The sequence below is a fragment of the Ctenocephalides felis genome, unplaced genomic scaffold, assembly GCF_003426905.1.
Source record: "Ctenocephalides felis isolate EL2017-DRISC unplaced genomic scaffold, ASM342690v1 CF-g0.4_SCAFFOLD_00442, whole genome shotgun sequence".
Taxonomy (NCBI): domain Eukaryota; kingdom Metazoa; phylum Arthropoda; class Insecta; order Siphonaptera; family Pulicidae; genus Ctenocephalides; species Ctenocephalides felis.
In genome coordinates this window covers 1-22,161 of record NW_020536596.1, presented here as the reverse complement: position 1 = coordinate 22,161, position 22,161 = coordinate 1, and the positions used below count along the sequence as shown (strand labels likewise).

The 22,161-nt window shown below is 29.5% G+C and overlaps 4 protein-coding genes across 5 annotated transcripts; all 4 read right to left on the bottom strand.

Annotated features, from left to right (window-relative positions):
- Nucleotides 1–939: 939 nt before the first annotated feature.
- On the bottom strand, nt 940–2,686 carry LOC113365138 (obscurin-like). The gene is made up of 4 exons (XM_026606863.1): nt 2,647–2,686; nt 1,774–1,929; nt 1,348–1,600; nt 940–1,014 (listed from the first exon to the last, which is right to left on the bottom strand). Exons 3-4 carry the CDS (start codon nt 1,579–1,581, stop codon nt 940–942), a joined length of 309 nt encoding a protein of 102 aa, XP_026462648.1. The 5' UTR covers nt 1,582–1,600; nt 1,774–1,929; nt 2,647–2,686.
- A 364-nt stretch (nt 2,687–3,050) lies between these two features.
- LOC113365122 (obscurin-like) lies at nt 3,051–20,307 on the bottom strand. The gene is made up of 10 exons (XM_026606862.1): nt 20,210–20,307; nt 19,994–20,130; nt 19,782–19,884; nt 19,559–19,703; nt 19,186–19,325; nt 18,665–18,885; nt 18,425–18,443; nt 18,147–18,357; nt 3,092–3,216; nt 3,051–3,060 (listed from the first exon to the last, which is right to left on the bottom strand). Exons 1-10 carry the CDS (start codon nt 20,305–20,307, stop codon nt 3,051–3,053), a joined length of 1,209 nt encoding a protein of 402 aa, XP_026462647.1.
- Nucleotides 7,186–11,215, bottom strand: LOC113365080 (protein FAM122B-like). Of its 2 annotated transcripts, XM_026606859.1 has the most exons (4): nt 10,699–11,215; nt 10,190–10,271; nt 8,397–8,562; nt 7,186–8,231 (listed from the first exon to the last, which is right to left on the bottom strand). In XM_026606859.1, exons 1-4 carry the CDS (start codon nt 10,815–10,817, stop codon nt 7,315–7,317), a joined length of 1,284 nt encoding a protein of 427 aa, XP_026462644.1. In that variant the 5' UTR covers nt 10,818–11,215; the 3' UTR covers nt 7,186–7,314. The 2 variants fall into 2 exon arrangements, with proteins under 2 accessions (XP_026462644.1, XP_026462643.1); XM_026606858.1 differs by having other exon boundaries at nt 7,186–8,562.
- A 20-nt stretch (nt 20,308–20,327) lies between the features above and the next one.
- LOC113365106 (obscurin-like) lies at nt 20,328–21,520 on the bottom strand (the record flags this gene model as incomplete). Its single annotated transcript, XM_026606860.1, has 5 exons — nt 20,328–20,407; nt 20,555–20,677; nt 20,795–20,936; nt 21,018–21,183; nt 21,388–21,520. Coding segments are annotated over 5 exons (644 nt in total), but the record flags the coding sequence as incomplete, so codon positions are not given.
- Between the last annotated feature and the right edge of the window lie 641 nt (nt 21,521–22,161).

The following is a 22,161-nucleotide window of genomic DNA, read 5'->3' as shown; positions in this document are numbered from 1 at the left end:
TTAAAAGTATTATCAACTGTAATAATCAATTGCAATATTTTTGATCTTGCTATTTATTGAGAATGAAGTTAAGAAGAATTAAACAAGTGCTAAATTTTAATTAAAATTTACCTGGGTGATCGTTTGAAAACCAGCATCAAGAATCTTGTTGCATCCTGAGTCAATTCCTTATACAGATTTTCAAATCTAAAATTATTCTCACCATTAGCCATTTGTGTGTTTAAATATCATTAACAAGGATTACAAAATATCTAAAATCTACTCACCTATATCGAGCATAACTAATGTTTAATCTAGTTTCCAAATCTGTATCTGCTTCAGTCTTAGTAACTATAATTTCATTCGCCTCATGAACAGTTCCATTGCATTGTATAGGGGCAGGATTTTCAGTGCTCCATACAAAGGGTGATACACCAGATAGAAGTACATAAACAATTACTCCCAAGACCAGATGTCAGTTTGAGGATATGCATTTTCTTCATTTAATATTTCTGGTGCTATAAAAGACAATATCATATTTAGTATTCATATATTACACTTTTTTATATAAGGATAATTCATTATAAGATAAAATATAATATGGTTAATGATCAAGAATTAAATTCCAGCAAATTAATGCATTAGTGAATACTAAAAAAGTATGTATATATTTTTTATATTTATTGTAAATAAATGTTTTATTTTTGTTACTTTTATATATAAGAAAAAAAATATTTTTTAAATTAAAAACAAAATTAGAATTTGAATAAACTAAAGAAAATATATAATTTAGTTTAAAATGAAAATAAAATTATTTCAAAAAATTGTTTAAAAGTTAGATGATTTGTATAAAACGCATATATGCGGCGCTCGTCCTCAAAGTGTTAAATAAACTACTAGTGTAAAATATTTCCCATAAATCACCAAGTTTTCTTGTAAAGTCAAAATTACCTGTAAATTCTAATTTCCTGTAAAAGGTACCCTCGTTCCTAATTTGCTCACATGGCGCGCTGAACCAAAATCAACTAATTTAATCTGCAAATTAAAAAATAATGGTTATACTAATTTATTTACAAATTAAATATCACATTAAGTGACATCTCATAATAATGAGTTATAAAATTATTAGCATTCTACAGGACTTCAAATAATAAATCTAAAATCTGCAACAGAGAAAATATCACACACACTTTTAAAGATTGTTTAACAATATTTTAAATACAATAGATTCAATAACTTTGAAATTTTAGAATTAATTTAAAAAAGTTAAAGTATCAGGTATCTTTTATTTTACAAGAAATCATATTCAAATAATGAAGAATAAAGACATTTATTTTGATCATTTATTAAAGACTATGTCTCATATACCTGTGCTGATCTGGGAGATGTTACAACTATATTGTCCGGCTGTATATCTAGATGACAATAACCGCGCCAATGAAGGTACTGCAAGCCATCCAAAATCTGAGCGGCTACCACGGAGACGGTCTGCTCTGTATAGCTGGTACATTCAGAAAGATGTGTCAAGATATCATGCGATTGCCCAAGTTTCTCTTGAATCAGTACATGCAATCCAGATGAACAACGATAAGCTTCCACCATCTCAGCAAGACGCTCATGTCTATTGAAGAAAATTGAGCATAAGTCTTAAATTTGGCCTGGCGTTAGATGAAAGAAAACTAATATTAAGCTTTATAGACGTAGAGAAGCAAATATTCGTTGTCAATAGGCAGCATTAGAAATTGTACTTGGGCCCATTTCTTTACATACATAAATTACATCAGTAATCATTACCTTAGTGTCCTAAAAGTATCAAATTCAGCTTGGACGGAAGAATCATTTGATTCCTTATGAAAAACTTTTGCCACAACCAATTCATCTGTACTGGTGTTTGCACATTTCACAACCGTAGAAAATCTACCATTATGTAAGGTTGTTATAAGCTTGTACCTAAAAATTTAGACAAATATAATGACTTAATAAAAATATATTTTTTATGAATATGATTATAAATTCAATAAAAATAAATATAGATATTAAATATACAGAATATTTACTTACATAGAACTAAAAATATGTTTAAAATTATGTTATAGATTTTTATACGATTGAATCAATGTATACTTTAATAGCGTAATAATAGTTCAATTTTATATTTTTGAGATTAAATATTATACTACTAGTTATTTAAACTATATTAATATTTATTAGTTATGTTAATTAATATCAAAATGATCAAATTTTTTATTTATAGTTTCAAAGTTTTTTTTATTTATAAAATTAAAATAAATTTGTTTTCATACTTATATGGCTTTACTTCTACTAAACCACATACTTATTCTGTTTTTATTCTGCACACTCGCGATTGACTCGATCAAATATAGAACTGTAACATTATTTTTTAACTTCAAAACAATTTCATTTCAACTAAAAAAGTAAAAAGCAATGTTGCAATTTTATATTTTTAAATAGAAAAATAATTTAATGTGAATGCAGTTATTTACGTCTAATGTAAATAAACGGCATTACAAAGATATTCTATAAATTCCTTCATGATGATTGAAACTATAATTTCGAATAAGTATCTTAATATCTCTCATTACTGCATGCTACACATAATTATTATTGATGCGCAACATATAAATAATATTCATATTAAAGATTTACTTGTCTTTAGGATCAGATTCTATCCAGTCAACGAGGTCAGTTTCTTTTGTCATAGGATGGCCTTTGATGATCTAAACATTCTCCAGAAGCACGTTCATCCACTTCTTGGATTTGTCGAACAACTGCACTTGCACCTTAAAATGACCAAAATATAAAAATGTGCATTAACACTATATATTCGTACTTTCGCAACTTTATAAAGTATTAATTATAATACATTATAAATTCATTAAGTTACGACATTATGTTCAAGAATAAATTAAAACAAAAAAAATGAAATAAATTACTGTTTCAAATTCAAGATTAATTTTGTCAAATTATAACGCATTTTAATTGTGAAGATAAATAAAATATACCTAGTTTCTGAGCTCCGTCATTCAGGGTTTGGATTGGAAAGAGAAGAATCACTCCATTCTCCCCAGCCAAGAACGTTGGCAGCATGCACGCGAAATGGTAACTCTCGCCGGCTGCCAAACCCGTGACTACGAAACGCTCACGAGTAATGTGCTCAGCTACACTATTCCAATCAATTGAATCTGCCTTCTTCATCTCCAAACCATAGTGTAATATCTGAGTAAAAATTTAAAACATCTGCTAATATTCATATAACACTGCCATTTCTCAACTCAAAATAAACACATTATTCCTTCATACCTCCATTATTCCTCTATACCTTATTGTTTTTTCGGGTCCTTCAAAAATTAGTATCATAGGCTAATGTCACAAGTTATTAGTATGAATTACAATAAGCAGTTAGTACTTACAATAAGAGGTACTCGAGAACGCCAGAATCTCTAGTAAGCATTAGTCTTTCGGAACAACACACGTTTTTAATACAGACCTTGTCTCAAATATATCAAATGTAATGTAACATAATAATAATCTATAATTACTGTCAAGTTTAGTGATACATGTGTTAATCGAATATGTTGTGTGTACGTGTAATAATGTAAATTTGATAATAAAGATTCTCATATTTTTACTTTTATTCGACATATAGAAATAAGTAAAGGTCCTTGAGGCATGAAGATTTTCTATTTTTCTTCTCAAACGATTCGAACAATAAATTTCCACAGTCACGATGAAGAAATCTTGCACTCAAAATTTTTCAGAAATAAATAAGATGAAAAATGTGAATTGAATTGGTTTTAATGAAAATAATAATAAAAATAAAATTTTACAGCTGGATTTTTTTTACCCATGATTAATATTATATATCAAGTAAAGTGAAAAGGAATTCATTATTTTTGCGTGAAATTAAGGCTTTAATTACTATAATTAGAATGATCCGATTTAAATCAATTAATGCTCCGCTTTGTTCAATAGCTTGCTTACATTCTGAAAGAAATAATATTATATCCCTCTCATAGACATCCTCGTCCCATTGAAAAATTGACACAGTCGATTTTTACAAGCTCTATAAGTAAGTTTTTAACCAAGACTGTTTGTGATGGAGAGAAACAGATGGCAATCGCTTGGTGCCAAGTCCGAACAATAAGATAGATGCATAAAAACCTCCCAATCAAGTTCCCGGAGCTTCTGTCGAGTCATTATCGGTGTGTGTTTCCAGACGTTGTCCTGGTGGAACACAATTCCTCTTCTATTGGCCAAAGCTGGCTGCTTTTGGGCGATTGTTTCCTTCAGATGGTTCAATGAAATTTCTCAAATGAAATTTCGGTTCAGTAGGTTGGCACTCGTGTGCACTCAAACGGTTTTCTGTACAGTATTCAGTTTTTGGCAATCGAAGTCGATTTAGACGATTAGTCTCCATCGTGTTGTCGACATTTTCAACAATTGGCTGTCCAGTGTGCGTGCGTTTTTGACATCAAATTTACCAGAATAATTCGATGACCCTTATCAGGACCATAAACACTATTCACATTTTCAGCCGCCTGGCTTGCATTTTCGCTTTTATCGAACAAAAAGTGTAAAATATAGCGTGTTTTCTCTTTGCTAGTGTCCATTCTTGATATGAAGAATTGAAAATCAATTATATATATAAATAAATAAATATATATATATATATATATATATATATATATATACAAATAATACTTATTTACTTGTAAATTAAACTGACTGTAATAAACAACTGTTCCGGGTGAGGTCTGGGCCATCAGTTACGTTAAACTGATTGTGAAACCAATTTCAGATGCAATTCCCGAAAGTTTTCATTTTGTTCTCAAGTAATCACTATTAATACAAAATATAAAGTATTAAAACGAGACGAAAGCACGAGATTTGAAGAACGTAGATATGTATATAAATTCATGTATAGTGTCATAATAAACCCCAGAATAAATAATTATTTCCATGTTTAAATATTTATTAGCAATAAATAGAAATTATTTACAATTAGTTATAAAGACTAGCATGTGTAGCATATAGTATGTGTAATAAACCAGTTATTAGCTTTTGATAATACAAATTTGAACGCCTTTTGTACATAAATTAGTTAATAAAAATTATATTTACATATGATATACAATAATGATTTCAATAGAAATTACTACAATATACAATAATTACTTTATATCAGAATAAACACCAACAATTCTTTCTGTCCTATCCAAAATTAAAAAAAAAAACTTCTCAAACTAAATAAAATAACATATTTCTAATAAAAAAAAGTTGCCATAAACGCATATAAAAAAAATTTAATTCTAAATTATTGTGTAACTGTTGGCTTAAAATATTTGTCATATACAGAAAAATAAATTATAAATTTAAATATTTTATATATATATTATATATATATATATATATATATATATATATATATAGATTATTAATAAGTTAATAAAATTAATGTCCAATTATTCATATCAATTATTTTGCATAAAATATCGATATCTAGGTTTCTTAAAATTATTATCACATTGTTCCATTAACCTAAATTCTTCGAAATGCTCTTGGTAAGTTGAAATGATTTCAAATAAATAGTATACAACTCGATGATTGTAGAATATGTATTATAAAATATGTAGTAATATTAGTATTAACAAATAAAAAGAATGATAAAATTAATATATTTTACACACATAGCAAAGGATATTATGTGCAAAAAAATATCTCTTTAGCCTAATAATAGAACATACTAAGCGATTAACTAATCAACATTATCTTATGCGATTATAGCAATGTTGATGCAATATTTTACAATTCCTTATTTTATTTGTATTATTAAATATATTATTTGTATTATTAAAAGTCAAAATTTTCTGTTCTATTCGTCCTCCAATTCAAGTCATCCAAGTCATTCCATTTGTCCTCCAATAAGTTCTAGTCAGAGAAAAAACCTCGGTATTTTAAAATCAAATAGATTTGTTGTATTGAAGCACAGATAAAAATCAACACATTTATTTAGATATTATAAATTTACCATTAAGGGTTTATTGCTGATTTCAAATTACTAATCTTTTTTCTCTGGCTCCCTATACATATAGCTAAGCATGTATATAACATGTAGATATATATATATATATATATATATATATATATATATATATATATATATATATATATATATATATATACAAATATGAGTAAAAATAGTGCACACTTGTACCCTGATACTCAAGAAACGTTCAACGATTAGCTACAAGCACACAAAAATGTGAAGATGATAAAAATGCCAATACAACTCTAAGAAAGAATGCTAATAATATAACACCGGTAGAAAAGTCATCATTGAATAAAATAGTTAATGAAGGTGAACAGCCAAACTAATAGCTAAATTAATAGAAAATAATTATGAATACAGAGGAGAAATTGAAATGACCAGGAAAATAATATGGTCAAATTTGGCAACCTACCAATCAATGTTAATGTTCATCATCAAAATCTTCACCGGCAGCAGAGACTTGATTAAAACTATACATAGTAAATTGATGAATCACAATAAAAGGTAGGACAAGTCCTATTTAATCTAGAACCAGGTGCACTATCACATTATCTCCAATATTGACATATGTTCAGACGATAGTGAAGTCATTCGTAATTCCGAAACATCCGAAGTCTATCTAATCGGCGCAGAAATAGCTGAGACTAGTGTTATTTCGGTTTGAACCTGCTCCATTGGTAATATTAGATGCAGATGACTTGTATTTAAATCTTCTGGAAACAAGTGATTACATAAAAGAAATGAATGAGGACCTTGCAGATACTCCATCAAATGAGCGGATTGAACATACCTCCATGTTCAGTGTACTTAGAAAGACAAAATATCTCACCTTCTGATTCCATATCCGTAAAGCAAAAAATATTGAAGAAAAAAAAAAATTTAAAAAAAAAAAATAATTAAACAAATACGTGACTTCAATCAATAAATCAAGATAGCGAAAATGGCAAACTTGTGCCAGAAAGATTTAGAATATTTCTTATATATAAATTGGAAATTCAACAATATTCAGATAGCATCTTTATATTTTCTCTGACTTGACATTGAATCATCTTAAAAGCAAACTTGCTAAGAATGCAGAAAATCGAGAAGATGCAAATGTTTAAAGAATTTTTTATGCTCGAACACATTGTTCGTTGTCCATTTTTATTTAATATTGAATTCTTAAACTCATATATTATGTAAGTATGTACATACATATGCTCACCCATAATTAAAAATTAAAAATAATCGTAAGCATGATCTGTCTTATATCAGCGTGAAAGTATTTAGTTTTCATTCACTGCATTGTTAGTATTCATATTTTCTTCATTATCACATATATCGTTAGAAACAGGCCTGAAAGTAAACTGGCTTGTCTGTAAATTTTCAGTCACATTTGGCTTCTCAACATTTTGATTATCACTGAATAGCATTGTAAGATTTTGCTGAATGCTTGATTTATTGAAAGTAACCGGATTGTCATCTTTATTGAACATATCATCCTGTTTGAGTGCATTCTGTTCTCCATCCAAGACCATAGAAATGGTTCCCGCACCGGTTGCTTCACCGTTAACGTACTCTTTTTTATCACTTTCACTATCAATGCTGTAAGACATTGTAACATCTTTCTTATCGTTGCTATCACTGTTGTGCGATAAAACAAGTCCTGAGGTTGGAGCAGTTCCTCGCGTGCATCCGAATATGCCACTTTGCGAAAACACTTGCGTTGCTGTCTTCTTCATATTGGGACCTTCGTCGTTGCCAATATCCAAATCAAATTTTCGTTTCAAGGTAAAAGAGCTGGGCCTCATTGCAATGGGGCTAAGACTTCTACGAGTGGCAAAAGATTTTCTTGTTGGGCTGGGACTTGAGCATTTCCAATTGAAGTTGGGACTAAAGCACTGTCGTGGGAGATTTGAACCTCGTGTGGGGCTGGGACTGGAACACAGCATGGGCGTCGTTCCTCCAATATGATTTGTCTGAACATTTAACGGAAGCATTTTTGAATTTGAACTCAAAAGATGATTTTTGAAAGGTCCACTTGATGATGATCCAAATGTTGGAAATAATGGCGACGTTGATTCCTTTGAACTTGTTGGAAATTTAGTACTATCACTTGGATTAGAATTTGAACATGAAGTAAACATTAAAGAACCAGGCTGCATATTCAGTGGAGAAAAGGCTTTTCCGCTGCTGTGGTTAACTAGAAAATTACCAGTTGATCTTGGACTTAGTCCTGAAGTACTGAGAAAACTATGTGAATTTGTATTTATATTTAAAGGCGATGTTTTTCCTGCATTACATAAATGATGTTTAAAAGCACTAGTTGGGCTGGGAGACTGATTCACGGTATTAATCATTGACCTACCAGATTTATCTCTACAGGACAACAACTCTGTATCTAAGCTTAGATCCTCATATGATTGTGAAATTTGCATAGCAGAATGAATTTCACGTTCATGTGTTACTTCCCGATTACAAAGGTCTTCCTGTTTAAGTTGATCTACACGATGTGTTAATCTTTGTACTTGGCTCTGCATAATAACAAATCCATATGAAAAAAATGAACACATTTTACAACTGTTGCACAATCTATAATTATTCATTAAATGAAAATAGCAGGGCAAATACTCCTCGTTATTGATGCTTTATTTTAAAAAAAGCTATAAGTCTTAATTATAAATACAAAATTATATTGGATGTTATACATTTATGTAGAATAAAAATATCTGATTTTCAAAGCAGTTTGTGAGATAATGGTATTTTAAGCAAGAAGTAACTAAGGGTCTATATTTTGGTATGTTAGGTATACCTCAACAGACTACATAATTATATGCGTGTATTACGTTTATCTAAAGTTTATTTGAAGAACAATACAATTCTTATGTGACAGATTATTTTTGTCAAATCAATTTTATGTTATAAAATTATATACAATTTTATGTTATATATATATATATATATATATATATATATATATATATATATATATATATATATGTTAAAGTAGTTAATTTTGATGTTGAGAAATATGAGTAAGTTCTTCAAGGGCATACATCAAATAAAAGGCAAAGATTTAGAAGTTAATCTTTAATTTTTCCAAACGTTTCGACATAGTATTTTATGTCATCATCAGTGGATATAAATATGGTCTTACATCAGTAGCTAGCGCAAGGAACATAATTTTGCACTATCATATATACATTAACTTGTTTTTTTTATATTATTTTGTTGAACAGAGTATAGCAAAATATTTGTGAAATATATAATATATTTTGCACAGAGAACGTAGTTTATGTGACAGAGCCCGAGGCTGTAGTCTACATATTTATATCCACTGATGATGACATAAAATACTATGTCGAAACGTTTGGAAAAATTAAAGATTAACTTCTAAATCTTTGCCTTTTATTTGATGTATGCCCTTGAAGAACTTACTCATATATATATATATATATATATATATATATATATAAAATAATAATAATAATAATAATAATAATAATAATAATAATAATAATAATAATAATGGGTAGTACTGCAGGTCTGTCAGTTGAGTTAAACTCGAACTCGATTCAGAGAAGAAGTATTTCCCATTTCCATTTCACACCGCAGTGCCCAAAATGGGCTTATTTTCAATTGGAAACATATTTTATTTCTTGATTGAAACATATTCATCACATTAAAATTGTACATTAAATTTTAATTCTTTATTTATTTATGTTTTGACATTTTATGTGACCAAAGATAAATCATCTGCATTATGTCCACTATGGGCTGATGCAGCCCATAATCAGAGAACATGCGTCTTTTTTGCAATTTTCTTTTTAGAATAAGGAAAATAAATAAGGGTGGGCAAAAATCTCACATCCTGTTCTTAAGCTCAAAAATATTACTGTTCAAAAACAATGATAATATTTATAGCAAATTGAGTATAATATTACTGTGACCGACACAGATAATAAATATTATTTTGCTATTACAAGACTCTAATGATTCGAATCAGTTGAATTTAGTATAATAAAGTATTACAAAAAAAAAAGAGGATGAAATATACGACTATTTTCTGCTATATTTTATATTTGGAACATTTGCCCTCTATATTTTCATAAATATGAATAATTATTCAATTAATATTTAAATCAGTGAATGAAATATTACCGTAGAGTTAGCATGGGGACTAAAACTTGAACTAGTACTAAATCGACGAGTTCTGCTTGAAAAGCTAAATGTCTGGATATCCCTAAAAGTACAATCCAAAACTTTATTCAAATATGTTTAACTATAACAATATATTTTAAATTACTTTTTTAACAGAACTAATTTATCTGCCATTTGGACCATTTATTACATTTTATATTTACCTTAAAATTATAATGACAAGAAGCTATGGTTTTCCTCTTTTAAAAAAGAACATATGTTTTTTTTTTAAATATACTTGACTGACAAAAGGTAAGTATAATATAATTTAATAAACAATTATTATATTGATCATTTATTACAATAATTAATTTGACACAAATTGAAATCCGTTGTTTTTTTTTACCCTAACATATATTAAAAAATGGAAATTTATAAATATTGATTAAAACTATTTTACAAATAAATGATCCAAATGATGAGTCTATGATTGATTTAAAAAGAAAATAAATACAATAAGAATAATGTACCTGGTGTGTAATGTAATCAATTGGGTATTGTTCATGACAGCATTTGGACTTAAATCATTTATAATAGGAGCGCTGTTACTTCTTTTGAGATTGCTATTACTTGGCGTATCAATATCCATTTTAAAATTAAATTGTCCAAAACAGTTAGCGGTACTCAAAACAACAATGAATCTTCAATAAATCTGTTCTCAATGCATTTAATGATATGTCATTATCCTTCGCAACATTCCCTTAATTAGTGGGGAGGCTTTCTTGAAACTCAATGCATTCATTTCAACATATTGTTATATCATGTAATGTTTTTTCTTTATGTTGCGGTGTAGACATTCCAAGAATAATCATCTTGAAGGTATTTTTATATCTGTTTATAAATCATAGTTGTGTATTTCATACAGTTTAAATTATTTCACTTGCACTTTAATGTCCACTTTATAGGAAAGGTCAAAATTTTTTCTAAATCAAACTTGAATCCTTATTTTATGTTTTGTTGCTGATAGAAACGATAGCTGATCCCGCAGTTTGGAAGATCAACATCCATTTTGATATCATGTAAAAAAATATTTTCTACTGCAGAATTGCAATATATCATTCTGCTTAATAGTCATACAGTATATGGTTTCACACAAAATTTGCAGAAATAGTAAAAAGATAATAACAGATCTCATTATCAATAAAACAAATAGAAGTAGAGATGCCACATTCAAAAAATACTTTGTTCGTGGGGTTTATTTATTAATGCCTATTACCCTCGGTGCGTAGTTGTTTAGAGTCCCATAAGCACAGCACCCGGATATAATGTCACACATTATCTCGTAATATCTTTAACAATTTGCAATCGCGTTGAATTAACAAAAATACACGATTACAACAAGTACGATTACTGTCAAAATAGTTTCGTCCGTGTTACCATGTCGTCAAATACGCAACGCAAACTCAAACGGCGGACGACCGGCTGTTATTTTTAGCCCTGGCAACACTTGGATTTTCCAAGACGAAAGTAAAAATAAGTCGCAGCCGACTGAAGGCGGCTAGGGAATATTTACGCTCGGAAAAATTCAACGGTTGCCATGTTGCCATGTTGCCATGTTGCCATGCACTCTGTTGCTTGTACCATGGCACCATGTGCGTAATGCAAATGTAAGAACACCATCGGCGACGAGCGACGACAAGCAATTTACATCTACTTAATTGTAAGTAATTATCTTATCATCGCAGTTGAGAAGACCAACCGGCAATGCTATATCTATTTGTTAATGAAATATATTCAATTCATTGTTTCAGAACATATACGATTTCTACAATTCCTAACATTATTCAGCTTTATAAACTATTTATTTGAAATGCAGACTTAATGGTGCATGGCATCGTGCCTTAAGGGGGTTGTTCTTTTTTTGTTACAAAAAATGCAAGATTTGTTTTTGTTTTTCTCGAAATGTATTTATCATAGAGACATGCGGTTTTTTAAAACAAAAATTACAAAGTCATAGAATATTACGTGATTTTCTTCTTTTTTTTTGCGTCGTCATTTTTTAACCAGGGGGCGCCAAATTTCGGTCTTGCAAAATCGATCTCTTTTGCGGTGCCACAGATAAATCTGTTGCGCATCGCCCGAAACAAAAAAAAGAAACTACGTTGAAGAAGAAGTTTGAATCCAGTCCCCCTACCAAAATGAAAGAAAAAAAGCAAGAAGGAAAAAAATGGCAGCTATTTTTTAAAAAAAGTGTCAAAAAAGGCATTTTTTTGGGACGAGAAGCTTCGCAAAAATTTTTTGCGTAATGTTATCAAGTTGTTTGAAGTAGGGGGACTAGGTATTGCAGTGGTGAACAAATTAAAAAAAATGCAAGTCGATCCGACTTGTAGTTTTTTTTTAATTTGTGGCACCGCATTGAAAAAAGTCAATTTGAGAAAAACGTATTTAAAGTTTTTAATATAATGTACTAAATACACCATTTAATTTAATGTACGAAATACACCATGGTGTTCAGAAATGCTGACACATTAAATAGGTCATGTGCATGAGGTATTATAATGAAAAAGAGGCAGCTGGCATACAATAGCTCGCGGAGCGATAAAAAACGCTTTCAGAAGATCATACATATAGAGATAAATATATCTATAACTTCGTCAAAAAAATAGATATTGAGATGATTTTTTTTTTAAATAATTCTAAGGTTTTTAGCTTTCATAATATCAAAAAATTTCAAAACCGAAACAAAGAAAAATAAAAAAAGAACAACCCCTTAAGGCAAATTGTTGGAATTTTCCCGCATAGAAAACTAATTAAAAAAAAATTGAGAATTTTGAAGAAAAGCGACTTCTTTAAAAAATTTGTTTTTTAATACTTAGATTTTTTTTAAAAATTATCAACTTTTTTTAAAGGCAATCGCATTGCACAGCTGTTTTAGAGGTGAAATGTCGAAGTGCGTATAGTCTAACGTGTAGACATTGATACTGAATCCAAATAAAAGTACTCATTAATTTGTACTTATTATTATAATCTCTATAAAATTTCTGATAATATGACGGCATATGTCTAATGATCATTTTTGACCGCCAAATAGCATTATTTTTCAACTTTTTCATTGCATCTCAAGAAACGCTGAACCTGCTTTCTCAAAAATTTGTTGTTCCATAAACACCAGTTGTTCATTCTTAAATACAAGTAAAATGTTTTTGAATCTTTCAAGTCTGACTCTTAAAAACTAAAATACCATTTTTGATTTTTGGCACCTTTTGCCCCGTATCTTCGAAACGGCTAATCCTGCCTTTGCCAAAAACTAACCAGCACGTCTCCTTATCAATAGGAATCGAATGTTTATCATTGAAATTGGTGATCCCATGTTCTCGAAATCGCCCACGAAAAATTGTATCCCCACATACATACACAAAAAAATGTTTCAAAGCCTCTGAAACGTAAACGTTATATGCAAACATTTTCATTTACGATTGTGATTACTATAATTTACTCTACGGGAAGTTAATAATATAATGAGCTATAAACGGCGTAATAATAGCTGTTCTTCGTTTGGATTATTATTTTACAAGAAGTTTGTGTGTTAATTAAGGTGACACATATTTTTAACTTCCCGTGGGGTAGTTATAGTAATGGGCCGAAAATCGAAAATGAAATTTTTTGCATTTCTCCACGTTTTGAAGGTTTCTGAACATTTTGGCATACCTCAGAAAAATGGATGTGGGTATGTTTTGTGTGTCCGCATTTTTTCGCTCACGTTTTCGGGCGCACGGATCAAACGATTTGACTGTTTTAAAAACATTCGATTCCTATTGATAGGAAGATGTGCTGATTAGTTTTTGGCAAAGGCAGGTCCAGCCGTTACGTAGATAAAGAACAAAGAGTGCAGAAAACAGAAATCGAGTTTTTGAGAAAACGGTGCATCCGATTTGAATGATCTAAAAACATCAATTTGTAATGATTGTCAGAAGTGGTGATTAGCTTTTGGCAAAGCCAGGTCCAGCCATTTTGAAGATACCGAGCTAAATGTACAAAAAATGGCAGTTTTTGAGAAAAATAAGCGTCCGATTTGGCAATAATTTTCCATATAAGTTAATTTGTCCAATTATTAAAAATAGAGTCGCAAAATTACTTGAACCTTTTGATAAGAAACCGGAAGAGCCTGGCAAAACAAGTGTTCCTGAAAAAACTTTTTTCATTAATTTTCCATATCTTGACAATAATTTTAACCAATTATCAAAAAGACTTTTCAAAAAACACAATATTCGTATTACTTTTTCTTCATTAAAACAATTAAAATTTTTATATTCCAAAATTAAAGATGAAATTCCATTAACAAAAAAGAAAGATATAGTTTATAAAGTAAATTGTTTGGATTGTAATTGCTCTTATATTGACCAGACCTGCCAGAACTTAGAAAAGAGACTCAGGCAACATGAATTACAATGTGAAAAAATAGATAACAAAAAATTTAAAAGTACACTTGTGGATCATGCTAATATCAACAACCATAAGTTTGATTTTGACAATCCCCATATTTTATTCCATGAGAAAGACTTATTTAAACGGAGCATGGCAGAATCAATGTTTATAGTTCGGACTAACAATAGCATAAATCTAAGAACCGACACAAATATTTTACATGACACGTATATAAACATCATTAATAATTTATAAATTTTTTCATTTATCTTATTTTTTTCAATAAATTAATTTGTTTTTTCATTTTTATCGATTTTTGTATGCGATAGCACTCCTTTTGTTTACATTATAATGATACCCATTCTGTCTCCATCTAGATAAGTACTTCAAATTTGTTTAGAATATTTCTGTAAGTGTTATATGTTTCTTTAGTACTGTGTCAAGCATTGCAAGGAATAGTTGGTGTTTTTTTGTATATCAAAAATTAAATGAAATTTAAATAAATTATTAAAGAATGTGTAGTATATAAGTAACTGTTTTTGAAATTACACTGAAGATGAGACACACCATGGTCTCGAAACGTCTGTAATCATAAAATAAAGTTGTGTTAAACAAATCTGAGTGCTGTTTTGTTCATATTAAACAATTAATATATATATATATATATAATATATATATATATATATATATGAGTAAGTTCTTCAAGGGCATACATCAAATAAAAGGCAAAGATTTAGAAGTTAATCTTTAATTTTTCCAAACGTTTCGACATAGTATTTTATGTCATCATCAGTGGATATAAATATGGTCTTACATCAGTAGCTAGCGCAAGGAACATAATTATTTGATGTATGCCCTTGAAGAACTTACTCATATTTCTCAACATCAAAATTAACTACTTTAACATATATATATATATATATATATATATATATATATATATATATATATTGTTCTAAAACGTATAATAAATTTTGTACTCATTGATTTTGGTTAAAAAAAATATTTTTATTATATCCTTAAATAATATTTGTTTGTATATTAAAACGCACACAAATACTATTCAAGAACATAATAAAAATATTTTTTATTCAAATTATTTTTAACCAAAATTACTGAGTCAAAATTTATTATTTCAGGACTATTTTTTTGTGTGTGTGTTCGATACAAATTTTCGTCGACGATTTCGAGAACACGGATGAAGCGATTTGAATAATTCAAAAAACATTCGATTCGTATTGATAAGGAGACGTGCTGATTAGTTTTGGCAAAGGCAGGTCTAGCCGTTCCGAAGATATGGGGCAAAAAGTGCCAAAAACGGTAACTCAGTTTTTAAGAGAACGAAGCGTCCGATTTGAATAATTCAAAAAACATTTTACTTGTATTAACAAGATGAAAAACTGATCAAATTTTCATGAAGGTAGGTCTAGCGGTTTCGGAGATCTAGTAAAAAAAGTAAAAAAAAATGCCATCTGGCGGTCAAAAATGATCATTAGACATATGCACATCAAATTATCAGATATTTTATAGAGATTTTAACAATAAGTATAAATTTTGTTTACATTCCTATGGGTTCCGTACCAATGCTTATCCGTCTCTATGCAGTTAAAGCAGTACGATTGCTTTGAAAAAAAGTTCAGAATTTCCAAAATATTTCAAAATACACTTTTCTTCAAAAAGTCTTTTTTTCAAAAAAAAGTAAATTTTTGTCAAAAATTTATAGTTTTTCAAAAATCTAACTTCTCAGAGTATTTTTTTTCAACAATGTTAATATTTTTTTAAAAAAAATTGGTACGGGAAGTTCCAGCAATTTGCCTTAAGGCACGATGCCATGCGCCCCACTAGTTGTAATTAAAATCCTAGAAGATAACACTTGTAGTGGGTTGTTGTTAAATAACTGAATAGTAATATGATTACACAAAATTTTTTGTTAACTTTGTTTTAAAAATTATGTTTTGTTTTATATTGTTTTAAAATGTTCATGAGTTTATTTGTGTTACGTTAGGACTGTTTTGAGTTGTGTTACATATTTCTGACTATAAGTCATTTTAAAACCTTTATTTTGGTGTTTATACCTTCCAGCTAACTTGTTAATTAACAAAATTATTTCTGATCAAAAAAGTGGCACAACTTTGTCCTGTCTCCTCTATATAATATATTATATTTTTCTCAAGAATAGAACTTTTTTAGAAGGTTTCTTCCACTTTTAACCATTTACGGTTTACAAAAACTTGGGATGATCCGGAACAAAAAATCTGAATCCGGCACAAATATATTTTCTCAATAAAAATTTGCGACGCAAGGTGGAAAGCTGGACGGTCCCGGCCAATGCGAAACGTATGGTCACTTAAAGTTAATTTACATTATAAGCGCATTTATAAAAACTTAATTCAATTTTTTTATAAAGTCCTTTTCAATGATGAATAAATAGTATTGTATTGTATGTATTTTGAGAAATTTCAATATTTGTGAAGAATCAGCACACATTTCACCCGCTTCATATAAATTGTGCATTGTAATATTAGAGCAATTGCTTCAAAATATTTTTTCACGATGCAAACATAAAACAATTAACACGTTTCAGCCATGCTTATTTCAAAGACCTTATCAGTGTTTAAAAAAATAATATGTCAAATGTAAACAATAAGGCAACAAATAAAACATGCATCGTCAATAAAAAAAAACAAGGTGTTATAAATAAATGCTATGGAACACAATAACACGAATTGCATATAATTTATATCCGTTATATATTCAATTTTTTCAAATCCTTGAAGATGTCCAATTATATAACTTTTTTTATATCTGTATGAATATATTATAGATTCTACATTTTCTAAATGACTAAATTTTATTACTGACGATTTGACATTATGACGAAACTGGGCGAGTAACAATAAGTGATTATATGTTTGAAATGAAGCTAAAAAGCTATTCATAATACCATGTTTTTAATGCTGATTGTAGTTAATAAAACTTTAGTTATTACTAAATTAAAACATCAGCGATCAAAACATCATTATAATAAAAACAATTAGAGTAGTTTTTAGATATATGAAAACTGCTTCACTCTACATGCGCAAAACGAAAAACTTACCTTATTGTTTTGCATACGTAGAAAATGCAGGTTGATGACAAACTATATATGCTATTTTTACATAATCGGAAAAATAATTCTACATAATAAATATGCATTTTAAAAACATTTATCAATGAATCCAACTAGGATGATCTCGAAAATATCGTGGCTCACGCGATTTCTCAAACATGTTCTTTTAACATTCTTATTAGTATTTTATATAAATTGTTGGATAAATATCAAATAACTTTTGCGATGAGATTACGCGTATTTTGCTTTAGTACGTAGGTATTTAAAATCTACAACAATATTTAGTCTTCTAGGTTACTAAATCTGAGCTAAAAATTTTTCGAAAATAATATGGCGTCAGAGGTTAACGATCCTTGTATGAAACTTTGAACTCTTTCTCGAAGATATTTTAAAGGATTTAAATCAATTTTAAATTATCATCTAATATATAAATTTATTACTAACCTCGCTATTTCCATCGTGTCTGGGTTCACGCCATTCCAAGAGTACTTCGGTGTCAGATTTCTCTATGCATTTGGGAGTGTTAGGTGCATCAGGTTGCGTTCCCAGAGCCACGCGGATTCTATGTATGGTCTGGCCTACAGAATTGCGAGCGACAACCTTGTATGAGCCGGCATCAAATTCAGCAGCAGGTGTGAATCGCAGTGTGCTGCGACTATAGAAAAATGAGCGAATAAATGGCATGCATATAATTTGAGTATATTTTGAGCATTAGTAGTAACAGCGCAAGTGTCTTGAAAACTAAATGTGAAATTTTTAATATTATCAAAAAATATTAAAAACCATTGATTTATTTATTCGTAGCATTTTTGTTACATCAAAATAAAATAAATAACACGCGACTAAGCATATAGGGTAATGATGATTTGAATACAAGGGTCGGTATCAAAAAATATACACATGAGCATCAAGTTCATTTATGTTCCGTTAACATAAACCTATGGGGTCGCGGTGGTCTTTACCTTGTTCATCTTCTGTGACAGTTATGCGTTTGTTTTCCATTAACACTGATTCATTCTTGAACCATTGGAGAGTTGGTTTCGGATCTCCCGTAGCTAAGCAGCTAAGTTCGGCATCACGACCAGCTACAATTGCAATATTACGAGGTTTCTCACGGAAGAATGGGGCTTTGCCTACTTTCTGCGATTCTATCATCGCTTCTGCTTCTGCATAGCTATCCAACCTGATTAAAAACATTGCCATATATTAGTATCTATTAAACGGAATTTAGTTTAGTTTAATTAGAATTATGATTTGAATCAGTAGCATTTCTGCTATGTAATTTCAGATGTATGCCTACATTATTCATTTTATTAAATATGTTAGAGAAAAAAATCAATATTCAGCATATATTCTTATTCAATTTGCTTATTCTACAGAGAAAACAAATTCAAAAGTTGAAAATAAGTTACATTCCGATTTTATACTAATAATGAACAAAATAAATTTTGGAATCTACTACATATTACATTGAGTCAGATACCTCGTTCCTAATTCATTTCTCAGGCGTCTTAAAGAGTACACATCAGCGGACCCATATCGGTTTATTCTCTCTTTTCTCTCATCATCAATTTCTTCATCCATTATATCGTGGAATCGACGTCTTTCATGAATAACAGGTGTCTAAAAACATAAATTAAATAAACGCACTATTTGTGTATAACGTTGAAATATCCTTACAAAAATGCAAATCAATATGATTACAAATTAAGATATTGTGGAAGTGCTGCATTGTTACTTATACATGCATATTTAGTATAAAATACGTTTTACGATAATAACTGTTAATATTGCGTTTATTGTATTTTAATAATTGTTACATGTTTTATTTAATGAAAATCAAATCATCGACTCACCCTCCAATCATAGTTACTAAGATCGGTAAGTGTGTGACTGTAACCAGGAGATCTAGTGGCAGCTACTTTCATATATTCCCTAAGTCTAACAGGAAAGTCTACATCTCTCAATTGTAAAAGGTAGGTGTCAGGACCATTTTGATAACTGCGGACAATTATAGCCATACATATATAATACTAGATAACAATAAATATGATATTAGACTCTAAAAATAGTACTTACTGGCTTTCAGATTTGAATAAGCCAATTTCGTAATCTGGGTGTTCCCTAGTTGGAATTTCATTATCCCATTTGCCTGGTTTGCGATCTTTCTTCCCAATATCTACTAAAAATATTAATTTCCAATATCAACTAAAGTATTCATTACATATGATAAAGTTTAAAGTAATAGAAAGTCATCAGAAATATATTTAAAAATTTTCGTATATTCTTACTGCGTTCTGGAGTATCTTCTGGAGTGTAAACATGACCTGGTGGGTACACCATTTTTGATGGATCGGTATAAGCGCCGCTTAATGGACGCCTGCGGTACCAAGTACGACATTGTGCATTTGATTGCCAAGACCGATATCTGAAATATTATTTTCGTTATTATTTTAAACTTCATATGTAGTTTGGATAATTAGGAATCGATATATACGAAATTATACGAATTTCTTAAACGATCCGTTGTTATCATAAATTCGTCTTGATCGATCATAAGACGTCTAGTTAACCATGGGTGGTCTAATGCAGTTATGACATCCATTCTTTGATTCTGATCATATACTAAAGTTTGCTTATGAAATCTTTTCCTTCACTGCTGATATGCGACCACCATTCTTCATCGTTAGCGAATGACCATTTACCTAAAATATTTATTATATAACACTGATATTAAGATTCATAACATTTAACAAATTTCATGACGTGTTGATAACATATTAAATAACTCGAGTATATTGAATAACATCTTAAATATTTATGTAATATTGAACATATTTTTTTTTATTTACCATCTTTTACTCTATCTAAGGTTTCAACGTCATGCATTCCCAAGAATGGCGATTTTCCGCCTAATAGTAACCAGGTGATTATGCCTACAGACCACATATCTGAAGCCAAGCCCACACCTTGTCCTAAAATTAAAAATTAAGTTTGGTATAATATCTTAAGATATATATTCTCTATATGAAATCAAATGATATGATAGAATAATAATTAGGAAAATGTTGAAAAATACAAAACAATCATACCTAAGGCGGTTTCAGGACTGACATACTCGGGCATACCAAAGTCAAGTGGGAACAGGTTGCTGCGATTTACACGACGAGCAAGACCAAAGTCACAAATCTTCAAATCGCGACCGCCTGCATGCGCGACTAACAAGTCACCTATCTACAAATAAGAACAAGAAAATAATCCAATACTTGTTATATATATTTATAATAAATTTTATTTTGTAATTCAAATAGTTACTGTAAGACTAAGATGAGCAATATTCGAATCGTGCATGTGACGCAGCCCCAGAAGCAATTGTCTAATATATCCTGCAATTTCACTTTCGCCGTATCGTTCTTTTCTTAATAAATTATCTCTAACAAGTTCACCACCACCAGCTAGTTCTGTTATCAGTGCCATAGACCTGCGACAATCAACATAGATTAGAAAATATTTCATAATTCATTAATTATTTAATAAAATGCTATTGAAACTAAATAGCCGGGTTAATTAACAGAGTTAAATGATAATTTCTTATAAATGTAGTTTAAACTTTTAGACATTTAAAAATGTCTTTATTTGTAGACATTTGAACATTGTTTTACGAGAATAGTGAGATATATCATACCTATCAGTTTGATATGCATCATAAAGTCTGATTAAGTTTCTGTGATTCAATCCATTCATGATGTCTAGCTCATTATGCATATACTGGCGTAGCTCGTGTTTACCGTGCATGACTTTGGCTGCATAATTCGTACCTAGAAACCATCAATAATAAAATATATAACTATTAAAAAAGCGTATCATTTTTTTAAACCATCTGTTCTTTAAATACAGTTAGTTAGGAAATTGCCTAAAACACATGTATAATTCATGTATTATATAGGGTAAAGGGGGACTAAAGATCCGCGGATAAAAAAGTCCACCATTATCTCAAAAACAATTAAGGTATAAAATTTTTTAATGAAGGTATTCTAAAAAGCGAAATATATGTAACCAGCTATCACCTTAATTCTTACGACGTCGTTATCAGGAGATAAACAACCATGTATCAATAATATTCATTTAATATTCACAACCAAAGTATTTTTTTATGTTGGTAGTGTTTATGGTTTTGAGCTCTTGTATTTAGCTTGTGATTCCTGAATATAGTTTTTAAGTGAATATTATTCAATTCTTTTATAAGAATTATTGTTGTTTTCAGTCAGATTTAACGTTTTTTTTACATAATCTATACTCTACGAAAGTTTACATGCGGGCGGAGTCAAAAGTACAAAACTAAACCTTTATACTGGCATAAGTTTAAATAATAAGAAAAATAGTAAATAAAAAGTAAACTAAGTATTACAACTACAAGAAATAAATTATGATAATAGTTACTCTAACTGTGCTGATAAAT